Here is a 19,378-nt window from a genome sequence, read left to right as displayed (position 1 = left end):
GTGAAAGTGGGCTAATAATAGTTCCCTTCACTACGCTTTGCATACATGAGTGTGGGCACACACACAGACAAACACAGATACACACACACGCATGCACATTCACTTTCCATGATAGAGAAGGAGGAGAATTCAATGAGAACACAAACATTAAAACTCTGGAAGGGCATGAAACACTTCAGTTATGGTGATTGTGTTGCCCGGTATACTATGTGTATTTAAGCTATAGTATTCTTGGAACAAAAATTACTTTCATATCTATAAGGTATTTTATGCTTTTCAAAGAAAATAGGCCAGCCAGTATTTTATCACAGCTGGCTGCTGCAAGCCTCTAGGGCATAAGGACCCTGTTTACTTGGTATATTCACAGTACAGCAGATAGTGTACATTCAGTAAATGTTAAGTGGAAAAAAATGTAATTTTATACAAGTGAAGTTGATCTAATGAGAGAGGTAAGATGCCTTGGAAATGGTCTTTAAATAGTTTTCTAGCAAGTGGTTATTGTTGTTGACTTCACATAATGTCAGAGGCCTGTGATAATTTAGGTTTCAAACAAGTTGAAATTTGGTTCAGACACATATCTTTAGAGACTATGTTATAGCTCAGCAGGAAAAGCCATAGCCTAAGCCTGAGGCTTGGAAACTGCTATCTCAGATCTATCTTATCTTTCATTTGAGAGTAGACTGTAGCCTTTAGGCTCTATATGTGTAAAAAGTGAAAAGTTGTTATAAAGAGTGCTCTGTGAATACTTGTTGAGTGCATGAGTGAAGAAGACCTTGGCAGAGTGTGTGAATAAATTTAAACCAACTCAAACTTGGTACTTCTCATTAGTGTGAGAGGAAGGAGGTTGGAACTGCATCTTCTAGTAACCATGTGGAAGAGGAGTCTGTTTCTTTAATAGTCACTAAAGTGTTGGCTGTGAAGCACTTGGAGCAATATAAAGTGCTACGGAAATTCCTAATAACAGGTTACAGACAGAACTCTTGTTGCATAGACTACTGACAATTAACTTTTCTTAGGTTACTCATTTAGTGTCTAAGTGGTTAAAGGAGGAAAGAAGAGCAAACAAGAGTGAGACTGTATCAGACAAATACATTAATTGTCCTAATATCAACAGAAAAATCCCCTTGTTGTGCTCTTTCTTTTCAATATATAATGGTATATTGAAAAGAAATATGTTTTTATTAGATAAAGGTACTACCAGAATATTTGCATTGAAACTTTTAAGTGAAGCTATTCCCTCTTTATTCAGCAAAATCTTTCATTCAGTAGTTCCATAAAAGACGTTTTATTTTCCTCATGTATGGTTAGTAACAGTAGGAAGTTCAGAAATTCTTTATCCTTGATTCATGGAATTATGGTTCAGTTCAGTCACTCAGTCATGTCCAACTCTTTGCAACCCCATGGACTACAGCACACCAGGCCTCCCTATCCATTACCAACTCCTGGAGCTTACTCAAACTCATGTCCATCGCGTTGGTGATACCATCCAACCATCTCATCCTCTGTCGTCCCCTTCTCCTCCAGCTTTCAGTCTTTCCCAGCATCAGGGTCTTTTCAAATGAGTCAGTTCTTCGCATCAGGTGGCCAAAGTATTGGAGTTTCAGCTTCAACATCAGTCCTTGCAATGAATATTCAGGACTGATTTCCTTTAGGATGGATTGGTTGGATCTCCTTGCAGCCCAAGGGACTCTCAAGAGTCTTCTCCAACACCACAGTTCAAAAGCATCAGTTCTTCAGCTCTCAGCTTTCTTTATAGTCCAACTCTCACATCCATACATGACTACTGGAAAAACCATAGCTTTGACTAGATGGACCTTTGTTGGCAAAGTAATGTCTCTCCTTTTTAATATGCTGTCTAGGTTGGTCATAACTTTTCTCCCAAGGAGTAAGCATCTTTTATGTTTATGGCTGCAGTCACCATCTACAATTTGGAGCCAAAATAAATAAGGTCTGTCACTGTTTCCACTGTTTCCACACCTATTTGCTATGAAGTGTCGAAACAGAATGTCATGATCTTAGTTTTCTGAATGTTGAGTTTTAAGCCAACTTTTTCACTCCCTTCTTTCACTTTCATCAAGAGGCTGTTTAGTTCTTCTTCGCTTCTACCATAAGGGTGGTGTCATCTGCATATCTGAGGTTATTGATATTCTCCCAGCAATCTTGATTCCAGCTTGTGTTTCTTCCAGCCCAGCATTTCTCATGATGTACTCTGCATATAAGTTAAATAAGCAGGGTGACAATATACAGCCTTGACGTACTCCTTTCCCGATTTGGAACCAGTCTGTTGTTCCATGTCCAGTTCTAACTGTTGCTTCTTGACCTGCATACAGATTTCTCGGGAAGCAGGTCAGGTGGTCTGGTATTCCCATCTTTTTAAGAATTTTCCAGTTTGTTGTGATCCAGTCAGAGGCTTTGGCATAGTCAATAAAGCAGAAGTAGATGGTTTTCTGGAACTCTCTTGTTCTTTCTGTGATCCAGCGGATGTTGGCAATCTGATCTCTGGTTCCTCTGCTTTTTCTAAATCCAGCTTGTACATCTGGAAGCTCACAATTCACGTACTGTTGAAGCCTGGCTTGGAGAATTTTGAACATTACTTTGCTAGTGTGTGAGATGAGTGCAGTTGTCTGGTAGTTTGAACATTCTTTGGCATTGCCTTTCTTTAGGATTGGAATGAAAATTGACCTTTTCCAGTCCTGTGGCCACTGCTGAGTTTTCCAAATTTGCTGGCATATTGAGTGCAGCACTTTCACAGCATCATCTTTTAGGATTTGAAATAGCTGAACTGGAATTCCATCACCTCCACTAACTTTGTTCATAGTGATGCTTCCTAAGGCCCACATGACTTTACATTCCAGGATGTCTGGCTCTAGGTGAGTGATCACACCATCGTGGTTATCTGGGTCATTAAGATTTTTTTTGTATAGTTCTGTGTATTCTTGCCACATCTTCTTAACATCTTCTGCTTCTGTTAGGTCCATACGGTTTCTGTCCTTTCTTGAGCCCATCTTTGCATGAAATGTTCCCTTGGTATCTCTAATTTTCTTGAAGAGATCTCTAATCTTTCCCATTCTGTTGTTTTCCTCTATTTCTTTGCATTGATCACTGAAGAAGGCTTTCTTATCTCTCCTTGCTATTCTTTGGAAATCTGCATTAAAATGGGTGTATCTTTCCTGTTCTCCTTTGCCTTTTGCATCTTTTCTTTTCTCAGCTATTTGTAAGGCCTCCTCGGAGAACCATTTTGCCTTTTTACATTTCTTTTTCTTGGGGATGGTCTTGAATTACTGTTTTCTGTACAGTGTGATGAACCTCCATCCCTAGTTCTTCAGGTACTCTATAAGATATAATCCCTTGAATCTCTTTGTCACAAAAATAAAATTTCACAAGCTGAGAAGATAATAACCAAACCTAGAATGTCTTAATGATTTTTTTTGTTTGGCTAAGACATAAGCCATTCTTGTGACTGTTTGTTTGGAGCAATCCATGTCCCATAAACTCTTTGATGGGGGGGAACTTTTATTTTTACTAAAATATTTTAGTTAAGTAGAATGATTTGGTGAGCTCTGGGGACTTTAATAAAGTAATTGTGGATTCTGGGAGGAACTACATACAAAACTTGACTTCCTTGGATACTCTCAGACTTTCTGTTGTAAAGAGTAAACTACAAGATCTAAGAACGTGACCCTGAGGCCTCTTTTTGTAGGAGTCATTTATTAGCCATGGCAACCTTGAATATGTAAGAATATTTCCTAATTAATCAAGGATTGGCTTCTTCAAGTGAAAGCCTGGGAGACAGAAAATGAGAAAAAGACTAAAACTTGTGTCTTAGAACTTACTCACCAAGATGATGGGCAAGGTATGGTCTAGCATGAAAAATGCTGGACTACAAGATTATCACGTAAGAATCAGAGTTATTCTTAGTGTATCCACAGTAAATGAGTTCCAGGAGAAATTAAAGTCAACATCTGGAATTCCCTTATATTCTACTGTTAAGCCACTTTCTTGATTTCTCAAGGGTGGCTTGTTCCTTAATCCAATGTGAAAACAGACATATTCCAAGCCATGGTGAAGTCAGCCTTGTTCATGCCTACCCAGTTTTAACATTGTTATATATACTTGACCAATGTTTTAATATATAATAGAAGGGCAGAAAGATAAAAGGTTTTGAAAGGATCATGTATGCAGATTGCATCTCTGGCCCTGACAACTGTAAGGGAAGACAGTGTTGGGCTGCTAATGAGCCCCTGGGAAGTGTCTGGCATTTATGAATACAAACATTTCTATCATTGCTACTAAAACTAAAACTCATGAGAATACATTGTTGAAATAATATTTTATCTTGAAGTAGTAGGTATAGCTGCTCTTTTTCTCCTTCTCCTTATTTATCTACCTACCTATTTATTTATATCCTACCTTCTCCTGAAAAGAGTTTAAAGTACTCTACAAAGGGGCACATAGTAAAAGCAAGATCCAGTGCAACTAAAATACATGGGAACAATTAGGCAAAGGGAAAAATACAGGTAGGGAAGTAAGATGGAATGAGGACTAGGGTTGTGACGCAAAATGCATGACATGAAGTTTACTATGCTTGATAGAGGTAGACCACAAATTTGGTCTATGCTTTCAACCAACATATATGAAGAGAGAAAAATGATTGACTACATGAATCAGAATGTACAGAAGGTTAAAACAAAGTAGTTTTTCAGAAAAGCTAATGGAGGGTGAAGAATAAGAACTAATTGGGCTAATGGGGCAAAAGGTGGTCAACTGTTGCAAGAGTCATAAATTTCCTAGTAGCTATGGATATTCATTTTTGTTTCTGGAGATCCTTTGGGTGAATCATTTTAATTGTATTCTCTGGTCTGGAATAGTCTTTGGGGGAAAATTCATCGTGTCTATCTATGTATTTATCTATCCATCTATCTATGAAATGATATATATAATAGTGCTTAAAAAATGTTTCCTTCATGTTTTCTTTCATTTATTTCTTTATTTCCAGTTCATGTACTTTGTATTGATATTTGGAAGTCTAGCATGTGAGACTTAGAATGCAAACCTGCATACATTTACAGTCTGGTCATAGACCTGCACCAGCCAATGGTTCATGTGTAATAGCAACTTATTTCTAAGCTTGTCAGTTCTATCTAAATTAATGTGGAACATAAAATTCCAGAAAAGTTCAATAGAAATTGCAGTAGAACTTCTAGTATCCTCTATATTAACTACTGTGAAAAATGTGGGAGGCTTTCTTACCACCTAAACTTGTGTTTTTATGTGGTTGATTTTTAAAAAAAAATCATTCAATATTCAAAAGTAGTGTTGACATGTGTTACCTATTTGGGTATTTTGGTCCATTAACTTTTTCCAGTGGTTTTTCCAATTAAAATTACATTGATGCCATATGACATCTATTTGTATGGTAAAACTCCCTAACTCTTGAAAGAAATGTCAAAGCAGATTGAGCAGAGGGAGTGAGTTAACACTTTTCAGTGGTTCTAGTCACTAGTTCCATCAAGTACTAATTTCCAAGGTTCAGTTTTTCTCATTTGAAAAATTAGACTTTAAAAAAAAAAAAAAGAAAAGAAAAATTAGACTTTTTTAAAGAACAGTTCTACATTTAAGCAAAAGTCAAGCAGATAATACAGAAGTCCTATTTGCTTCCATTTCCTTCACACAGTTTCCTCTATTATTAATATTATTAGCATTAATATGTTATATTTCTTGTAATTAGTGATTGAGTATCGATATTATTATTTACTGAAGTCCATAGTTTACTTTAAAATGGACTGTTTCACAGTTCTGTGGGTTTTAACAAATGCATTATGTCTTGTATCCTCTATTAGTATATGATACAGAACTCTGTTACCATCCTAATATTTGTGCTTCACCTGTTTACTCTTTCTCCCTGCCTCTCCACCATGCTCAAATCCCTGGTCACTGATCATTGTTTCCCAATAGTTTTGCCTTTTCCAGAATGGCAAATAGTTGGAATCATATAGTATACAACTTGTTAAAACTGGCTTGTTTTACTTAGCAATAAATGATCTAAGACTCTTCCAAGTCTCTTTGTGGCTTGATAGCTCATTTCTTTTTATTGCTAAATAGTATTCCATTGTGTGGATATACCACTGTTTATCCTTTGAAGGGCATCTTGCTTGTTTCTAGTTGATTATAAATAAAGACTCTATAAACAGTCATGCATAGCTTTTTGTGTGAACTTGTTTTCAATTTGATCCAACAAATATCTAGGAGCACAATTGCTGGGTCATTATTTTATTTATAATAAACTGCCAAACTGCCTTCTAGAGTGACTTTGCTACTTTGCATTCCCATCAGCAGTGTTGTGCTGCCTCTTTGTCAGCATTTGGTATTGTCAGTGTTAAGGATTTTAGCCGTTCTAATAGCTGTGTATTGGTATCTCATTGTTGGCTTAGTTTGAAATTCCCTAATGGCATAAGACATTGAGCATATTTTCTTATGGTTATTTGCCATCTACATATTTTCACTGATGAGATGTTTGTTCAGATCTTTTGTCCATTTTTAAATGAATTGTTTGTTTTTTATTGTTAAATTTTAACAGTTCTTTTATATTTTGCAAATGTTTTCTCACAGGCTGTGCTTTGTTTTTCCATTCTCCTAACAGATGTTTGTTTTTTTATTCTTTTAACAAAACAAATGTTCTAAATTTTAATAAATTCCAGCTTATCAATCGTTTATTTCATGTATTGTACTTTTGATAGTCTATCTAAAACCTTATTGCTAAATTCAGAATAATCAAGATCTTTTCCCATGTTACCATCTACAAGTTTTATAATTTATATTTAGGTCTACAGTCCTTTTTGAGTTAATTTTTATGAAGAGTGTAAGGTCTGTATCTAAGATTTATTTCTTTGCATGTAAGTGTCTTGTTTCAGAACTATTTGTTGAGAAGACTATCTTTTTTTCATTGAATTGCCTTTCTTCTTTTTGTCAGTCTATTTCGAGGTTTTGTGTTCAGTTCCATTGATCTATTTCTTTATTCTTTTGCTAACACTCTGTTGTCTTGGGGGCTTCCCTGGTGGCTCAGACAGTGAAGAATCTGCCTGCAATGCAGGAGACAGAAGAGACCCAGGTTCAAGCTCTGCGTTGGGAAGCTCCCTGGAGGAAGGCATGGCAACCCAACCAGTATTCTTGCCTGGAGAATTCCATGGACAGAGGAGTCTGGCAGGCTACAGTCCATGGGGTTGCAAAGAGTCAGACACTACTGCGTGACTAACACTTGCGCTTTATGCCATCTTGATTACTGTAACTTTATAAGAATTTCTTTTCCCTCTTTGAAAATTTATTTTGGTCTCAGTGTTTCTCATTTATCTGATTGTAGATATAGGCACTCTGAGAAAACAATAATTAACAATTTGATTGTCTAGTAGTTCTTTTTAAATTTTTCAATATTGTATTAGTTTCAGGTGTAGAACACAGTGATTCAGTTTTTTTTTTTCAGATTATACTCCATTATAAATTATTACCAAAGGGTAGAGGGAAGGGACACAGTACAAATTAGGGGTATGGGATTAATAGACACAAAGTACTATATATAAAGTAGATAAGGAACAAGGATATACTGTATAGCACAGGGAAATATAGCCATTATCTTATAATAACCTATAGAAATTCTTGAACTTGGGTGTCCTAGTCCTGTGGTTTTGTAATTCTTCAGTGTTGTGATGTCTATTCTGGGTCTTTTGCCTTTCCATATAAATTTTAGTATTGTTATCCACAAAATAACCTGCAAGGATTTTGACTGGTCTTCCATGGAATGTATAGACCATGTTTGGAAGAATTTACTTCATAATAATATTGAGCCTTTCTATTCATGAACAGAGAATATCTCTCCACTTATTCTTATACATATTTTATTAAAATTGTATCTAAGCTTTCCACTGGGGATGCTAATGTAAATGATATTGTATTTCCCATTTGAAATACCAGTTCATCATTGTTGGTGTATAGAAAACAATTGACTTCTGTATATTAACTTTGTATCCTGCAACCGTGCTATATAAGATTATTAATTCAAGCGGAGTTTTACATCAATTCTTTGTGATGATCTATATAGACAAGCATGTCATTTTTGAACAAAGACGGCTTTATTTTTCCTTTCCAATCTGTGTATCTTTCATTTCTTTATCTTGTCTTAATGTGTTGCTGCTGCTGATGCTAAGTCGCTTCAGTCGTGTCTGACTCTGTGCGACCCCATAGATGGCAGCCCACCAGGCTCCCGTCCCTGGGATTCTCCAGGCAAGAACACTGGAGTGGGTTGCCATTTCCTTCTCCAATGCATGAAAGTGAAAAGTGAAAGTGAAGTCACTCAGTCATTTCCGACTCTTCGCAACCCCATGGACTGCAGCCTACCAGGCTCCTCCGCCCATGGGATTTTCCAGGCGAGAGTACTGGAGTAGGTTGCCATTGCCTTCTCCGGTCTTAATGTGTCAGCTAGGACTTTAAATATGATATTAAATAGAAGCACTAAAAGGGACATCCTTGCCTTGTTCCCTTATCTTAAGTTAGGGAGCAAGCCTCTAATTCCTCACCATTAAGTATGATATTAGCTGTAAATTACTTTATCAAGTAGAGAAATTTCCCCTCTATTTCTAGTTAACTGAAAGTTTTTATCATGAATGGTGTTGGATTTTGGTAAATGTTTTTTCTGTACCTATTGGTACAATTTTTTATAGCCCTTTAATATGATGGATTATATGAACTGATTTACTAATATTTTATTGTGGGTTTTTGTATTTATATTTGTGAGAAATATTGGTATCTATCTTTCCTTTCTTATAATGCCTTTATCTGGTTTTGGTTTTAGGGTAATGATGGTCTTAGAGAATGAATTAGGAAATGTTCTCTCTGCTTGTATTTCCTGGAAGAGATTGTATAGAGTTGGTATTCTTTCTTCCTTAAATGTTTGATAGAATTCACCTGCGAAACCATCTGGACCTGCATTGCTTTTGGAAGTTTATTAATTGATTACTTAATTTCTCTGATGAACAGAGAATAATTCAGTTTGCCTATTTTGTCATTTTGTAAGTTTTGGTGCCTTTTGTCTTTTAAGCAATTGGTGGTGCATTTTATCAAGTGCACCAAGTCGTGGGACATAGAGTTGTTCATAATATTCATATATTATCCTATTAATATCCATATAATTATTAATAATGACCCCTCTTTCATTTCTAATATTAATAAATTGTATCTTTTGTTTTCTTCTTGATTAGCCTGGCCAGATATTTTAAAATTTTATCTTTTCAAAGAACTAGCTTTTTGTTTTGTTGGATTTATCTATTGATATTTATTTTCAGTTTCACTGAATTTTGCCCTAATTTTTTATAATTTGTATTCTTTTCCTTGCTTTAGGTTTATATTGCTCTTAATTCTCTAGTTTTGTTTGGTGAAATCTTAAATTTATTGATCTGAGATCTTTTTTCCTTTTCTAATATAAGCATTCAATGCTACAAATTTCCCTCTAAACACTGCCTTTGCTACATAACACAAATTTCAGTAAGTTTAATGGTCATTTTCATTTAGTTAAACATTTAAAAAAATTTCTCTTAAGACATTTTTTGTCCCATATGTTGTACTGAAATGTGTTGTTTACTTTGCAGAGGATTGGATATTGTCTTACCTTTCTGTTATTGACTTGTAATTTAAATTCATTGAGTGGGCTAAGAACATTATTTGTATGATTTCTGAGCTTTTAAATTTGTTAAGGTGTATTTTATGGCCAAGTGTTATAGTCTGTTTTGCTGAATGTTACACGTAAGCTTGAGAATGTATATTCTGCTGTTGATGGATGAATTACCCTATAAGTGTCAATTAGATCTAGTTCATTGATGATGCTAATCAGTTCAACCATGTCTTTAGTCAGTTTCTGCGTGATGGATTTATTAGGTATTGATAGATGGGTGCTGATGTCTCCAACTATAATTGTGGGTTTGTATATATAAGAATTACGTCTTTTTGGAGAATTGACCCTTCAGATTATGTGACACCCTTTTTTATTCCTGATAATATTCCTTCTTCCAAAGTGTGCTCTGAAACTAATTTGGCTATTCCAGTTTTTTCTATCTGGTGTTAGTATGATATGTCTTTCTTCATCCCTTTATCTGTATCTTTATATTGAAGATGTGTTACCTTAGATAATCTACAGTTGGGTTTTATTTTTATGTTTATTCTGATCATCTCTATCTTTTACTTTTTGTATTTAAACCATTCACATTTAAAGTGATTAGTGAGGTAATGTGTTAATATTCATCATTTATAAATGCTTTTTGTTTATTGCACATATTATTTGTTTTGGTTATTTTTAATCTTCTCTTTTTTTGCCTTCTCAGGCTTTAACTGAAGCCTGAGATATATGATTCCATCTCGATTATGCTTCATTTTGAAAATTTTTAGTGGTTCCTGTCAAGTTTGCAATATGCTTTCTAAACTACTTTAAGTCCACTTTCAAGTCTACACTAAATTGCTTCACTGGTAGTTCGAGTGCCTTATAATATTCATTTTACTTATCCATATACTATAATCACTGATACGTTATTGCTGTTATTACTTTGAACAAAGTTATATGTTAAATCATTGTTTTAAAAAAAGAAAAGGTTTTATTTTGCCCTTATATATATATATTCCTTCTCTGATGCTCTTCCTTTCTTTATTTAGATCTGATTTTCTGGCTTACATACTTTTCTAGAAAAACATATTTTTTACATTTTTTTGCAAGCCATGTCTACTGATGACAAATTTCTTCCGTTCTTGTTTGTCTGAGAAAGGTTTTTGTGTTCCTTTTTGATGGTAATTTTGCTGGAAAGAGAATTCTAGCTTGTTGTTTTTTCTTTCAATGCAAGATATTTCCTTTTACTCTCTTCTTTCTTGGATGATTTCTGATGAGATGTTCAACATAATTCTTATCCTGTTCCTTTATAGGTAAGATGATTTTCTTTCTTCCTCTGGCTTCTTGGAAAATTTTCTCTTTGTCTTTGATTTTTTACCATTTGAATATGATATGCCTTAGAGCAGGTACTTTGGTATTCAACCTGCTTGTAACTCTGAGTTTCATGGGTCTGTGGATGGTATCTATTATGAATTTTGTGAAATTTTTGGTATCATTTCCTCAAATATTTCTTTTGCTCTCTTTTGTCTTTCTTCTCTTTCTATAATTGCAATTATACATATGTTACAGATTTTGATTTTTCCCACAGTTCTTGGATGTTCCTTTTTGTGTCTTGTTTTTTTCTCGCCATATTTTCATTTGGGAAGTTTATATCACCATTTCTTTAAGCTCCCTGGTTCTTTCCTTGGTCGTTTCCAGTATACTGATAAGCCCATGAAAGGCATACTTCATTTCTGTTTGTGTTTTCTATAAGACTGCTTTATTCTTAAGGCCTTGAAGGGAACTCAATGGTTTATTTATTCTTCTCTCCAAATGATGTATGGCAAAACCAATACAATATTGTAAAGTAATTAACCTCCAATTAAAATAAATAAATTTATACTAAAAAAAAAAAGAAGTCCAGTCTTCTACTGAAAAGACCCTTGGTCTGGGTCTGAATAAAGAAACATCTGCACCAAGTACTAAGGACAGTCATTTTGCTCTGGTGATAGGATATATGTCCTGGGTTAATAGGGGACAAGTTATCGATTCGTTTAAAGAGAGGCGATAGTTTGATTGCACACTTTACATACCAAACCATATTGGAAAGTTGTGTCCCCTTTGGAGCAACATAATTTAAGAAGGAAGTTGGTAACAGTAAAATGTGTCCAAAATGGGTGACCAGGATAGTGATAGGGGTATTAGTAAATCTAGAAACCTTGCTATATTTGGATGTGTATTAATTTATCAGATGTCTTTATCTGTATCATCTGTCTTTCTATATATAGTGTTAAAAATAGAATGTTTTCTGTTTGGTGCCAAATTTTTCATAATATCTCTGATTTTACATTGTTCGAATTTTTCCTGGATATAATGCTTGACTTTTTCCCAGGAAAGAGACAGAGGAAAACCTCCCCTAGCATAAGTGTACCTTATTATCTGACCAAAAAAAATCAGTAGGCTGAACATTTTTTGCAGTAATTCTAGCTCTTGGCTTCATTTCAGGAAACCTCAAGTTGCCAACTTCAAGCTGAGCGTCACTTTTCACCTGGTGTTGGTTCCTCTACGTCCCCAAGGAGTCTTTGCTTGAGTAGTTATGGTTTGGGCTGTTGTCCTGTGATATAGAAGTAAGGGGGTTGGGTAAAACCCAGAGATGTGCTAAGTGGATTCTGAGCTGTGAAAGTTGGAGCAGGGAGCACATGTGAGTTTGAGGTTGCATATGAACCCCTAGCCCTTTCCCCCTGCAATATGTGTTGTTATTATTATTTCTGGAGAAGAGTTCGTGATCTTTTATAATTTTCTTTTCCTGTTGATCCAGCAGTGCTAGTAACAGAAACTTAAAACAGTTATGGCATATAGTGTATGGAATTTCACGGTCATATATCTTGCACATTAGAGAATAAATGTACTGTGCCAAAGATGAAATTTGCCTTGTAGAGAATTCATTTTAGGGTAGCTTCAATGACTGAGATCCACAGGGTAGCATCTCAGCAGCCGTCTTCCTTCTCTGACCTTATGCAGCCCCAAGACAAAGGTGAAAGTACAATTGGCTTTAGCTGCAATTTCTCCCAGTACTTTTCCATTCGGAGAGGAGAAGCCGATAGAAATATAATGAGCTTAAAAATGAACTTGACTTTCAAAGACTTTTGAGAATGTGTGTGTTTGGCCATATGGCTGAGGACAGCTAGAGTGAAACCATTGCTGGGAGACAGTAGTTTGAGTTGACTACTTCTGCTTTGCATGACTGTGGGAAAGTGCTTAAATTCTGCTTGCCTCAGTTTCATCATCTATAAAGTGGGGACTGCAAAACCAAACTCAGAAGATTGTGGTAAAAAGTGGATATTGTAATATACTTGGAAATGCTTTGTAAATGCTATGCATGCCTTTTCAGTTGCTACAGTCATGTCTGACTTGACTGTAGCCTGCCACGCTCTCTGTCCATGGGATTCTCCAGACAAGAATACTCAAGTGGGTTGCCATCCCCTTCTTCAGGGGATCTTCCCAACCCAGGGATCGAAGCTGCATTTCCTTTCTCCTGTGACTCCTGCATTGCAGGCGGATTCTTTACCACTGAGCTACCAGGAAAGCCCCGCTTATAAGGTATATGGTATAGCATTTAAGGGCTTCCCAGGTGGTGCTAGCCACCAGTAGTCATATATGGGTGTGAAAGCTGGACCATAAAGAAGGCTGAGCATTGAAGCATTGATGCTTTTGAACTGTGGCATTGGAGAAGACTCTTGAGAGTCTCTTGGACAGCAAGGAGATCCAGTCGGTCAATCCTGAAGGAAATCAACCCTGAATATTCATTGAAAGGACTGATGCTTAAGCTGAAGCTCCAATACTTTGACCACCCGTTGGGAAGAACTGACTCATTTGTAAAGACCTTGATGCTGGAAAGATTGAAGGCAGGAGGAGAAGGGGACGACAGAGGATGAGATGTTTGGATGGCATCTCTGACTTGATGGACATGAGTTTGAGCAAGCTCCAGGAGTTGGTGATGGACAGGGGAGCCTGGTGTGCTACAGTCCATGGGGTCACAAAGAGTTGGACACGACTGAGTGACTGAACAACAACAGGTGGCGCTAGTGGTAAAGAATCTGCCTGCCAATGCAGAGTTCAGTCCCCGGGTCGGAAAGATCCCCTGGAGTAGGAATGGCTACCCACTCCAGTATTCTTGTCTGGAGAGTCCCACGGACAGAGGAGCCTGGTGGGCTACAGTCCATGGGGTTGCAGAGAGTCAAGCATAACTGAAGCAACTGAGCATGCACACACATACCTTATACTTTCAAGACAAGGACAGTATATTATTTATCCCCATCTACTTAGCACTTATATACCCCTAGAACCTAGCACAGAGTCTAGTATTAATAGAGGATTGGTAGCTAAAATTAATGAATAGTTTTAAATCTTCAAATTTCTGATGATTTTGAAGAATTAATTGACTGGTCCTTTGGATTGCATTAGAAAATCTCTTCAATTCATTCAATGTTTAGATTCAAGGATTGAGAATAGTGTATGAGGTTAAGAAGAGATTGTTATAGATAAGCTTTCCAAGAAGTTCTTAATATTCTAAACAACAAAAATCACAAATGAACATTTAGCAATTGATGAAAATGAAGATTAACTTTCTCAAGTGGGCTTGGAAACCCAGTAGAATTGCTCTGGCATCTGCTCAACATTTCTGGGCATGGTCATAAACCCAAGGGAAGACTCTAGTATGCGCGTTCTACTTTGTGAGGGGTCTGGGGCAGATGGTGGTGGTACAACCTAGAGCTCACTTCTGCCACAGATGACTGAGGTGTTTGGCTAAGTGATCCCAAGGAACAGTTGGAATGCAGTCTCCCTAGGTAGTCTGAAAATGGTAATAATTTGATTTTTCAAGGCTCCTGAAATGGCATCATTTTGGGGTACATCTGTTGTGGACCTCTGTTCTTTGGAAGGAAATGAAAGTGCTAAGTTAATTTTAAAAGTCTTGGGAAACTTGATTATTTTTGTTTTTAAACTATGTCTTATTTCTTGAAAAATCTGTTATTGTTGTTTTTCTTTCCCTCATAAGAAATGCAGAACTCTGATTATTTGGGATAAATTGTGTCTAGAGGGCTTCAGTTTGGAGAAAATGGGATGGTGACATTATTACTTTCTCTCTCAAACCAGTGACACGAATCAGGCCTTATGCCAAGGGTTAGGGGCAGCAGATGTAATCCTGAACCCATAGTCTCTGTAGAGTGGATAAGGCTTCCAAGCCATGTGGAAGCCGAACTTACCAAGGAAGCTTAGCTATTATCCTTCCAGATGTTCAGCTTGCAAATAGCAGAGGTGTTATTTTCAGTATCAAATGTATAGATAAGTACATGCCTTGTTTTTTCCATCCTGATACCGTTTAGGGGATAAATTCCATTTTCAGGTCTGGCAATCTGTCAGATAGCTCCGTTTAAAGTTATCTACCAAAATGATTAAATTGGTGATAGCTTTTATTCTTGGCTAAGAACTTGCCTTTCCTCCAGAGATGAACAGGCTTGAATCGTTATGTGAGTTTATATAGTATATGGTTGGTTGTCAAATATTTATCTTTGTCTAAAAATGAAATAAATGTCTTGAAATACAATTTCTTTTTAACTGAATAAATCAATGAGAGAAAAAGAACTTCTCATTTAGCCAATTTTTAATCGCTATTTTTATGAGAGGCCAGAATGTTAACTGAATCCTGACTTTCGTCATTTGAAATATAATTTGTGTGTTTAAGAATTTATGTACACATCAAGGTTTGGACTTCATGTTCAGAAAGGAAAATTGATTTATAGGAACAAACAACTGCAGGAGTAGAGGCAATTGCCAGAAGTAAACACGAGTCAATTATTTAAGGCAAATGGGACCTTAATCACCACAGCGATAGAGAAATCTCAAGTTCAATTAAATACTGGACTTTCATGCTTTAATTTGTGGGCATTTCTATATCTCTTATTTTGCAGAGGCCTTTGAAATTGTCGTTCGCCACGCCAAGAACTACACCAATGCCATGTTCAAGAACAACTATCCGAGCCTGACCCCACAAGCTTTTGACTTTGTGGGTGAATTTTTCACTGATGTATCTCTCTACATCCTGGGTTCTGACATCAACGTGGATGACATGGTCAATGAATTGTTTGACAGCCTGTTTCCAGTCATCTATACCCAGCTGATGAACCCAGGCCTTCCAGAGTCCACCTTAGACATCAATGAGTGCCTCCGAGGGGCAAGGCGTGACCTGAAAGTATTTGGGAATTTCCCCAAGCTTATTATGACCCAGGTTTCCAAGTCACTGCAAGTCACTAGGATCTTCCTCCAGGCCCTGAATCTTGGAATTGAAGTGATCAACACAACCGATCACCTGAAGTTCAGTAAGGACTGTGGCCGAATGCTCACGAGGATGTGGTACTGCTCTTACTGCCAGGGACTGATGATGGTGAAGCCATGTGGCGGCTACTGCAATGTGGTCATGCAGGGCTGTATGGCAGGTGTGGTGGAGATTGACAAGTACTGGAGAGAATACATCCTGTCTCTGGAAGAACTGGTGAACGGCATGTACAGAGTCTATGACATGGAGAATGTACTGCTTGGTCTCTTTTCAACGATCCATGACTCCATCCAGTACGTCCAGAAGAATGGAGGAAAGCTCACCACCACGGTGAGTACCATTCTACCGTTTTCCAAGGAATTGGATTCTATTCGGGGTGTGGTGGCATGGCCAGTAGGTGCCGTCGGAGAGAACTAAGAAAAATATGGGCAGGGATGATAGAGGGCCTGAATGTCCTCACAAAGCTGGGCAGTGCATTAAATCCACAGGTTATGGAGTCCAAAGCCTGGCTTTGCATTTTAGATCCATCTACTTTCTTGTTTTCAGACCTTGGTTATGAGGCTCTATATGAGCCTCATCTTGCTGATTGATAAAATAAAGATTAAAAAGAATATCTGCTTCATTGGGAGTAACATGGGTTACAGTTCTTCAGTAATTATTAGTTATTGTTACCACTGCTGTTAGTTAACACAACATTCTCGACAACCCTGTGAGGTATGAGCTATTATCTCCATTTTGTAAACGAGGGAACTGAAGCTCAGGGAAACAGAAACTTGACCAAGGGCACCCAGCTATAGTTAATGAAAGAGCCATGATTCACAAATTGATCAGGTGTCCTTTTAATTAGGTTATCACCAGTTTCTCTGGTTCTGATTTCACTCTTGTGCTCTTAATCACATTACTATTTTGAGTAACGGAGAAGGCAATGACACCCCACTCCAGTACTCTTGCCTGGGAAATCCCATGGACAGAGGAGCCTGGTGCACTTCTGTCTATGGGGTCGCACAGAGTCGGACATGACTGAAGTGACTTAGCAGCAGCAGCATTTTGAGTAGTTGATTTGCGATGTTAGTTTTGATGTGCATTTTGAGTAGTGTCTTTAAAAGTAGGAAACCCAGTTAGAACCTACTAACTAAAGCTACAAATGAATGAGGCAAAACATTCATATCTTCCAGCAGTTGTTTCTGCAGCCTTGATTCATACCAGTGTAAGCCTGATGGTATTTGTATTGGGGTGGGACAGTTCTGTGAGGGAGCAGCTTGCTTGGTTTCAGTCAGACGTTATTAGTTACATTGTACCTGCTAAGCTAGGATGCACACATTCAGAACCACAGGAGCACACACTTTTCAATACAGAAAAGAACATAGAGCCAAGAGCTCTCACTAAGGTTATAGTGACTAACTCCTGAATGTTGTCAGCTTTGTTGAAGGAGGTGGCAGAATCATCTAATACACTAGCCTTGTTGGGATCCTACCATCACCAGTTTACATAAAATTATGTCGCAGTAATCCATGGGATAGATCCTAATATTATCCCCATTTTACACAGGAGTAGATGAAGCCAGCTTCAGAGCTGGCTTATGAGTAAATATTAAAAATAACTAAGGTCATGGCATCTGGCCCCATTACTGCATGGCAAATAGAAGAGGAAAAGGTGGAAGTAGTGACAGATTTCCTCTTCTTGGGCTCCAAAATCACTGCGGATGGTGACTGCAGCCATGAAATCAGAAGACGATTGCTTCTTGGCAGGAAAGTGATGACAAACCTAGACAGTGTGTTGAAAAGCAGAGACATCACTCTGCTGACAAAGGTCCGTGTAGTCAAGGCTACGATCTTTCCAGTGATCATGAACGGTTGTGAGAGCTGGTCTGTAAAGAAGGCAGAATGCTGAGGAATTGATTCCTTCAAACTGTGGTACTGGAGAAGATCCCTGAAAGTCCCTTGAACAGCAAGGAGTTCAAACCAGTCAATCTTAAGAGAGATCAGCCCTGAATATTCACTGGAAGGACTGATGCTGAAGCTCCAGTATTGTGGTCATCTGACATTCACAGGTGACTCATTGGAAAAGTCCCTGATGCTGGGAAAGATTAAGGGCAGAATGAGAAGAGGGCATCAGAGGATGAGATGGCTGGATGGCATCAATGATGTGAGGAATATGAACTAGGGCAAACTCTGGGAGATGGTGAGGGACAAGGAGGCCTGGCGTGCTGCAGTCCATGGGGTTGCAAAGAGTCAGACACAGCAACAAGATGAAGCTTAGTGGCTCAGCTGGTATAGAATCTGCCTGCAGTGCGGGAGACCTGGGTTTGATTCCTGGGTTGGGAGGATCCCCTGGAGAAGGGAAAGGCTACCCACTCCAGTATTCTGGCCTGGAGAATTCCATGGACTGTATAGTCCACAGGGCGCAGAGTCAGACACGACTGAGCGACTCTCACTTCACTTCACAGAGCCTAAATACCTTGCCCCGACATCAAAGCTAGTTAAATGGCAGTGGGGAAACTGGGATTCCAACCCTGGGTTGTTGCCTTGCTTGATTCATGCTTTTACCTTCTATGCAGTGCAACTGCTGTGTACTCTGAACCATCGCTTACCCAGAATGTGGAGGGCAGCTTAGGCCATTTAGCCCTGTCCTTAAGCTCTGCAAGTACGAAATGATAGGGGTAATTGGTTTCTTTGGTGAATTAAACAAGAAAGGAGAACAAAAAATGATTCAACCCACAGGATGGCTACTCACAGAGCCGCTCTAATTGTCCCATTCAGAATGTTAGCCATTTAAAACACATTTGCTGAGAAAATATTTTATAGTAAAATGAACAGAAATGTCCTAGCAATAGTGTTCTTCAGTGGTTAATTATTCCTCTGATTGCTTTATAATTCGAGGCCAGATTCTTGGGCCTTAAACAAAAGTAAATCTCAGAGAATTAGAAAAATGAAAAGCCAGTGCATTCGTATGTTCATTTCACCTGATGTTCGTTGAGGGCCCTCTATGTGTCCGACACAAAGCAAGAGTGCCAGGGGTGTGGAAATGTCTTCAATAAGAGGAAAAACAAGAAGATAACGTTAAAGACAGAGTATGGGAGGCTTTAAAGTTTGCCTCTGATGTTGGTCACTTTGACAGCAACATTTTGAAAACTGATGTTGGTCACTTTGACAGCAACATTTTGAAAACATGTTTTCTTCTCTAGTTATTTTCAACACAGAAAAAAAGGTGGGGTGGAGCTGGTAGTGGATTGAGTCCACTATTTTGATCAGGCCCTAGACATGAAAGTTTACTTAGTGAACATTTCTTAAGCATTTGCTCTATTCATGGCACTTTGCCAGGTGCTGGGTACTCGATGGCCCCAGACATAGTTCTTAAGTCTTTAAAAGGTCAGTTTAGCTTTGTTGACAGACGGACGTGTAACTGAATAATTTTCAGCACAGTGA

At 37.8% G+C, this 19,378-nt stretch overlaps 1 protein-coding gene across 1 annotated transcript in view; it reads left to right on the top strand.

The window, feature by feature from the left end:
• GPC3 (glypican 3) overlaps positions 1 to 19,378 on the top strand; it is a 463,174-nt gene that overhangs the window by 228,063 nt on the left and 215,733 nt on the right. The window contains exon 3 of the mRNA NM_001035463.2: positions 15,589 to 16,283. Within this exon, the coding sequence (NP_001030540.1) occupies positions 15,589 to 16,283 (695 nt within the window). The remainder of the gene's footprint in view (positions 1 to 15,588; positions 16,284 to 19,378) is intronic.

The sequence above is a fragment of the Bos taurus genome, chromosome X (assembly GCF_002263795.3).
Source record: "Bos taurus isolate L1 Dominette 01449 registration number 42190680 breed Hereford chromosome X, ARS-UCD2.0, whole genome shotgun sequence".
Taxonomy (NCBI): domain Eukaryota; kingdom Metazoa; phylum Chordata; class Mammalia; order Artiodactyla; family Bovidae; genus Bos; species Bos taurus.
Note: the sequence above shows the minus strand (reverse complement) of the source record. Positions and strands in the feature narration are given on the sequence as shown.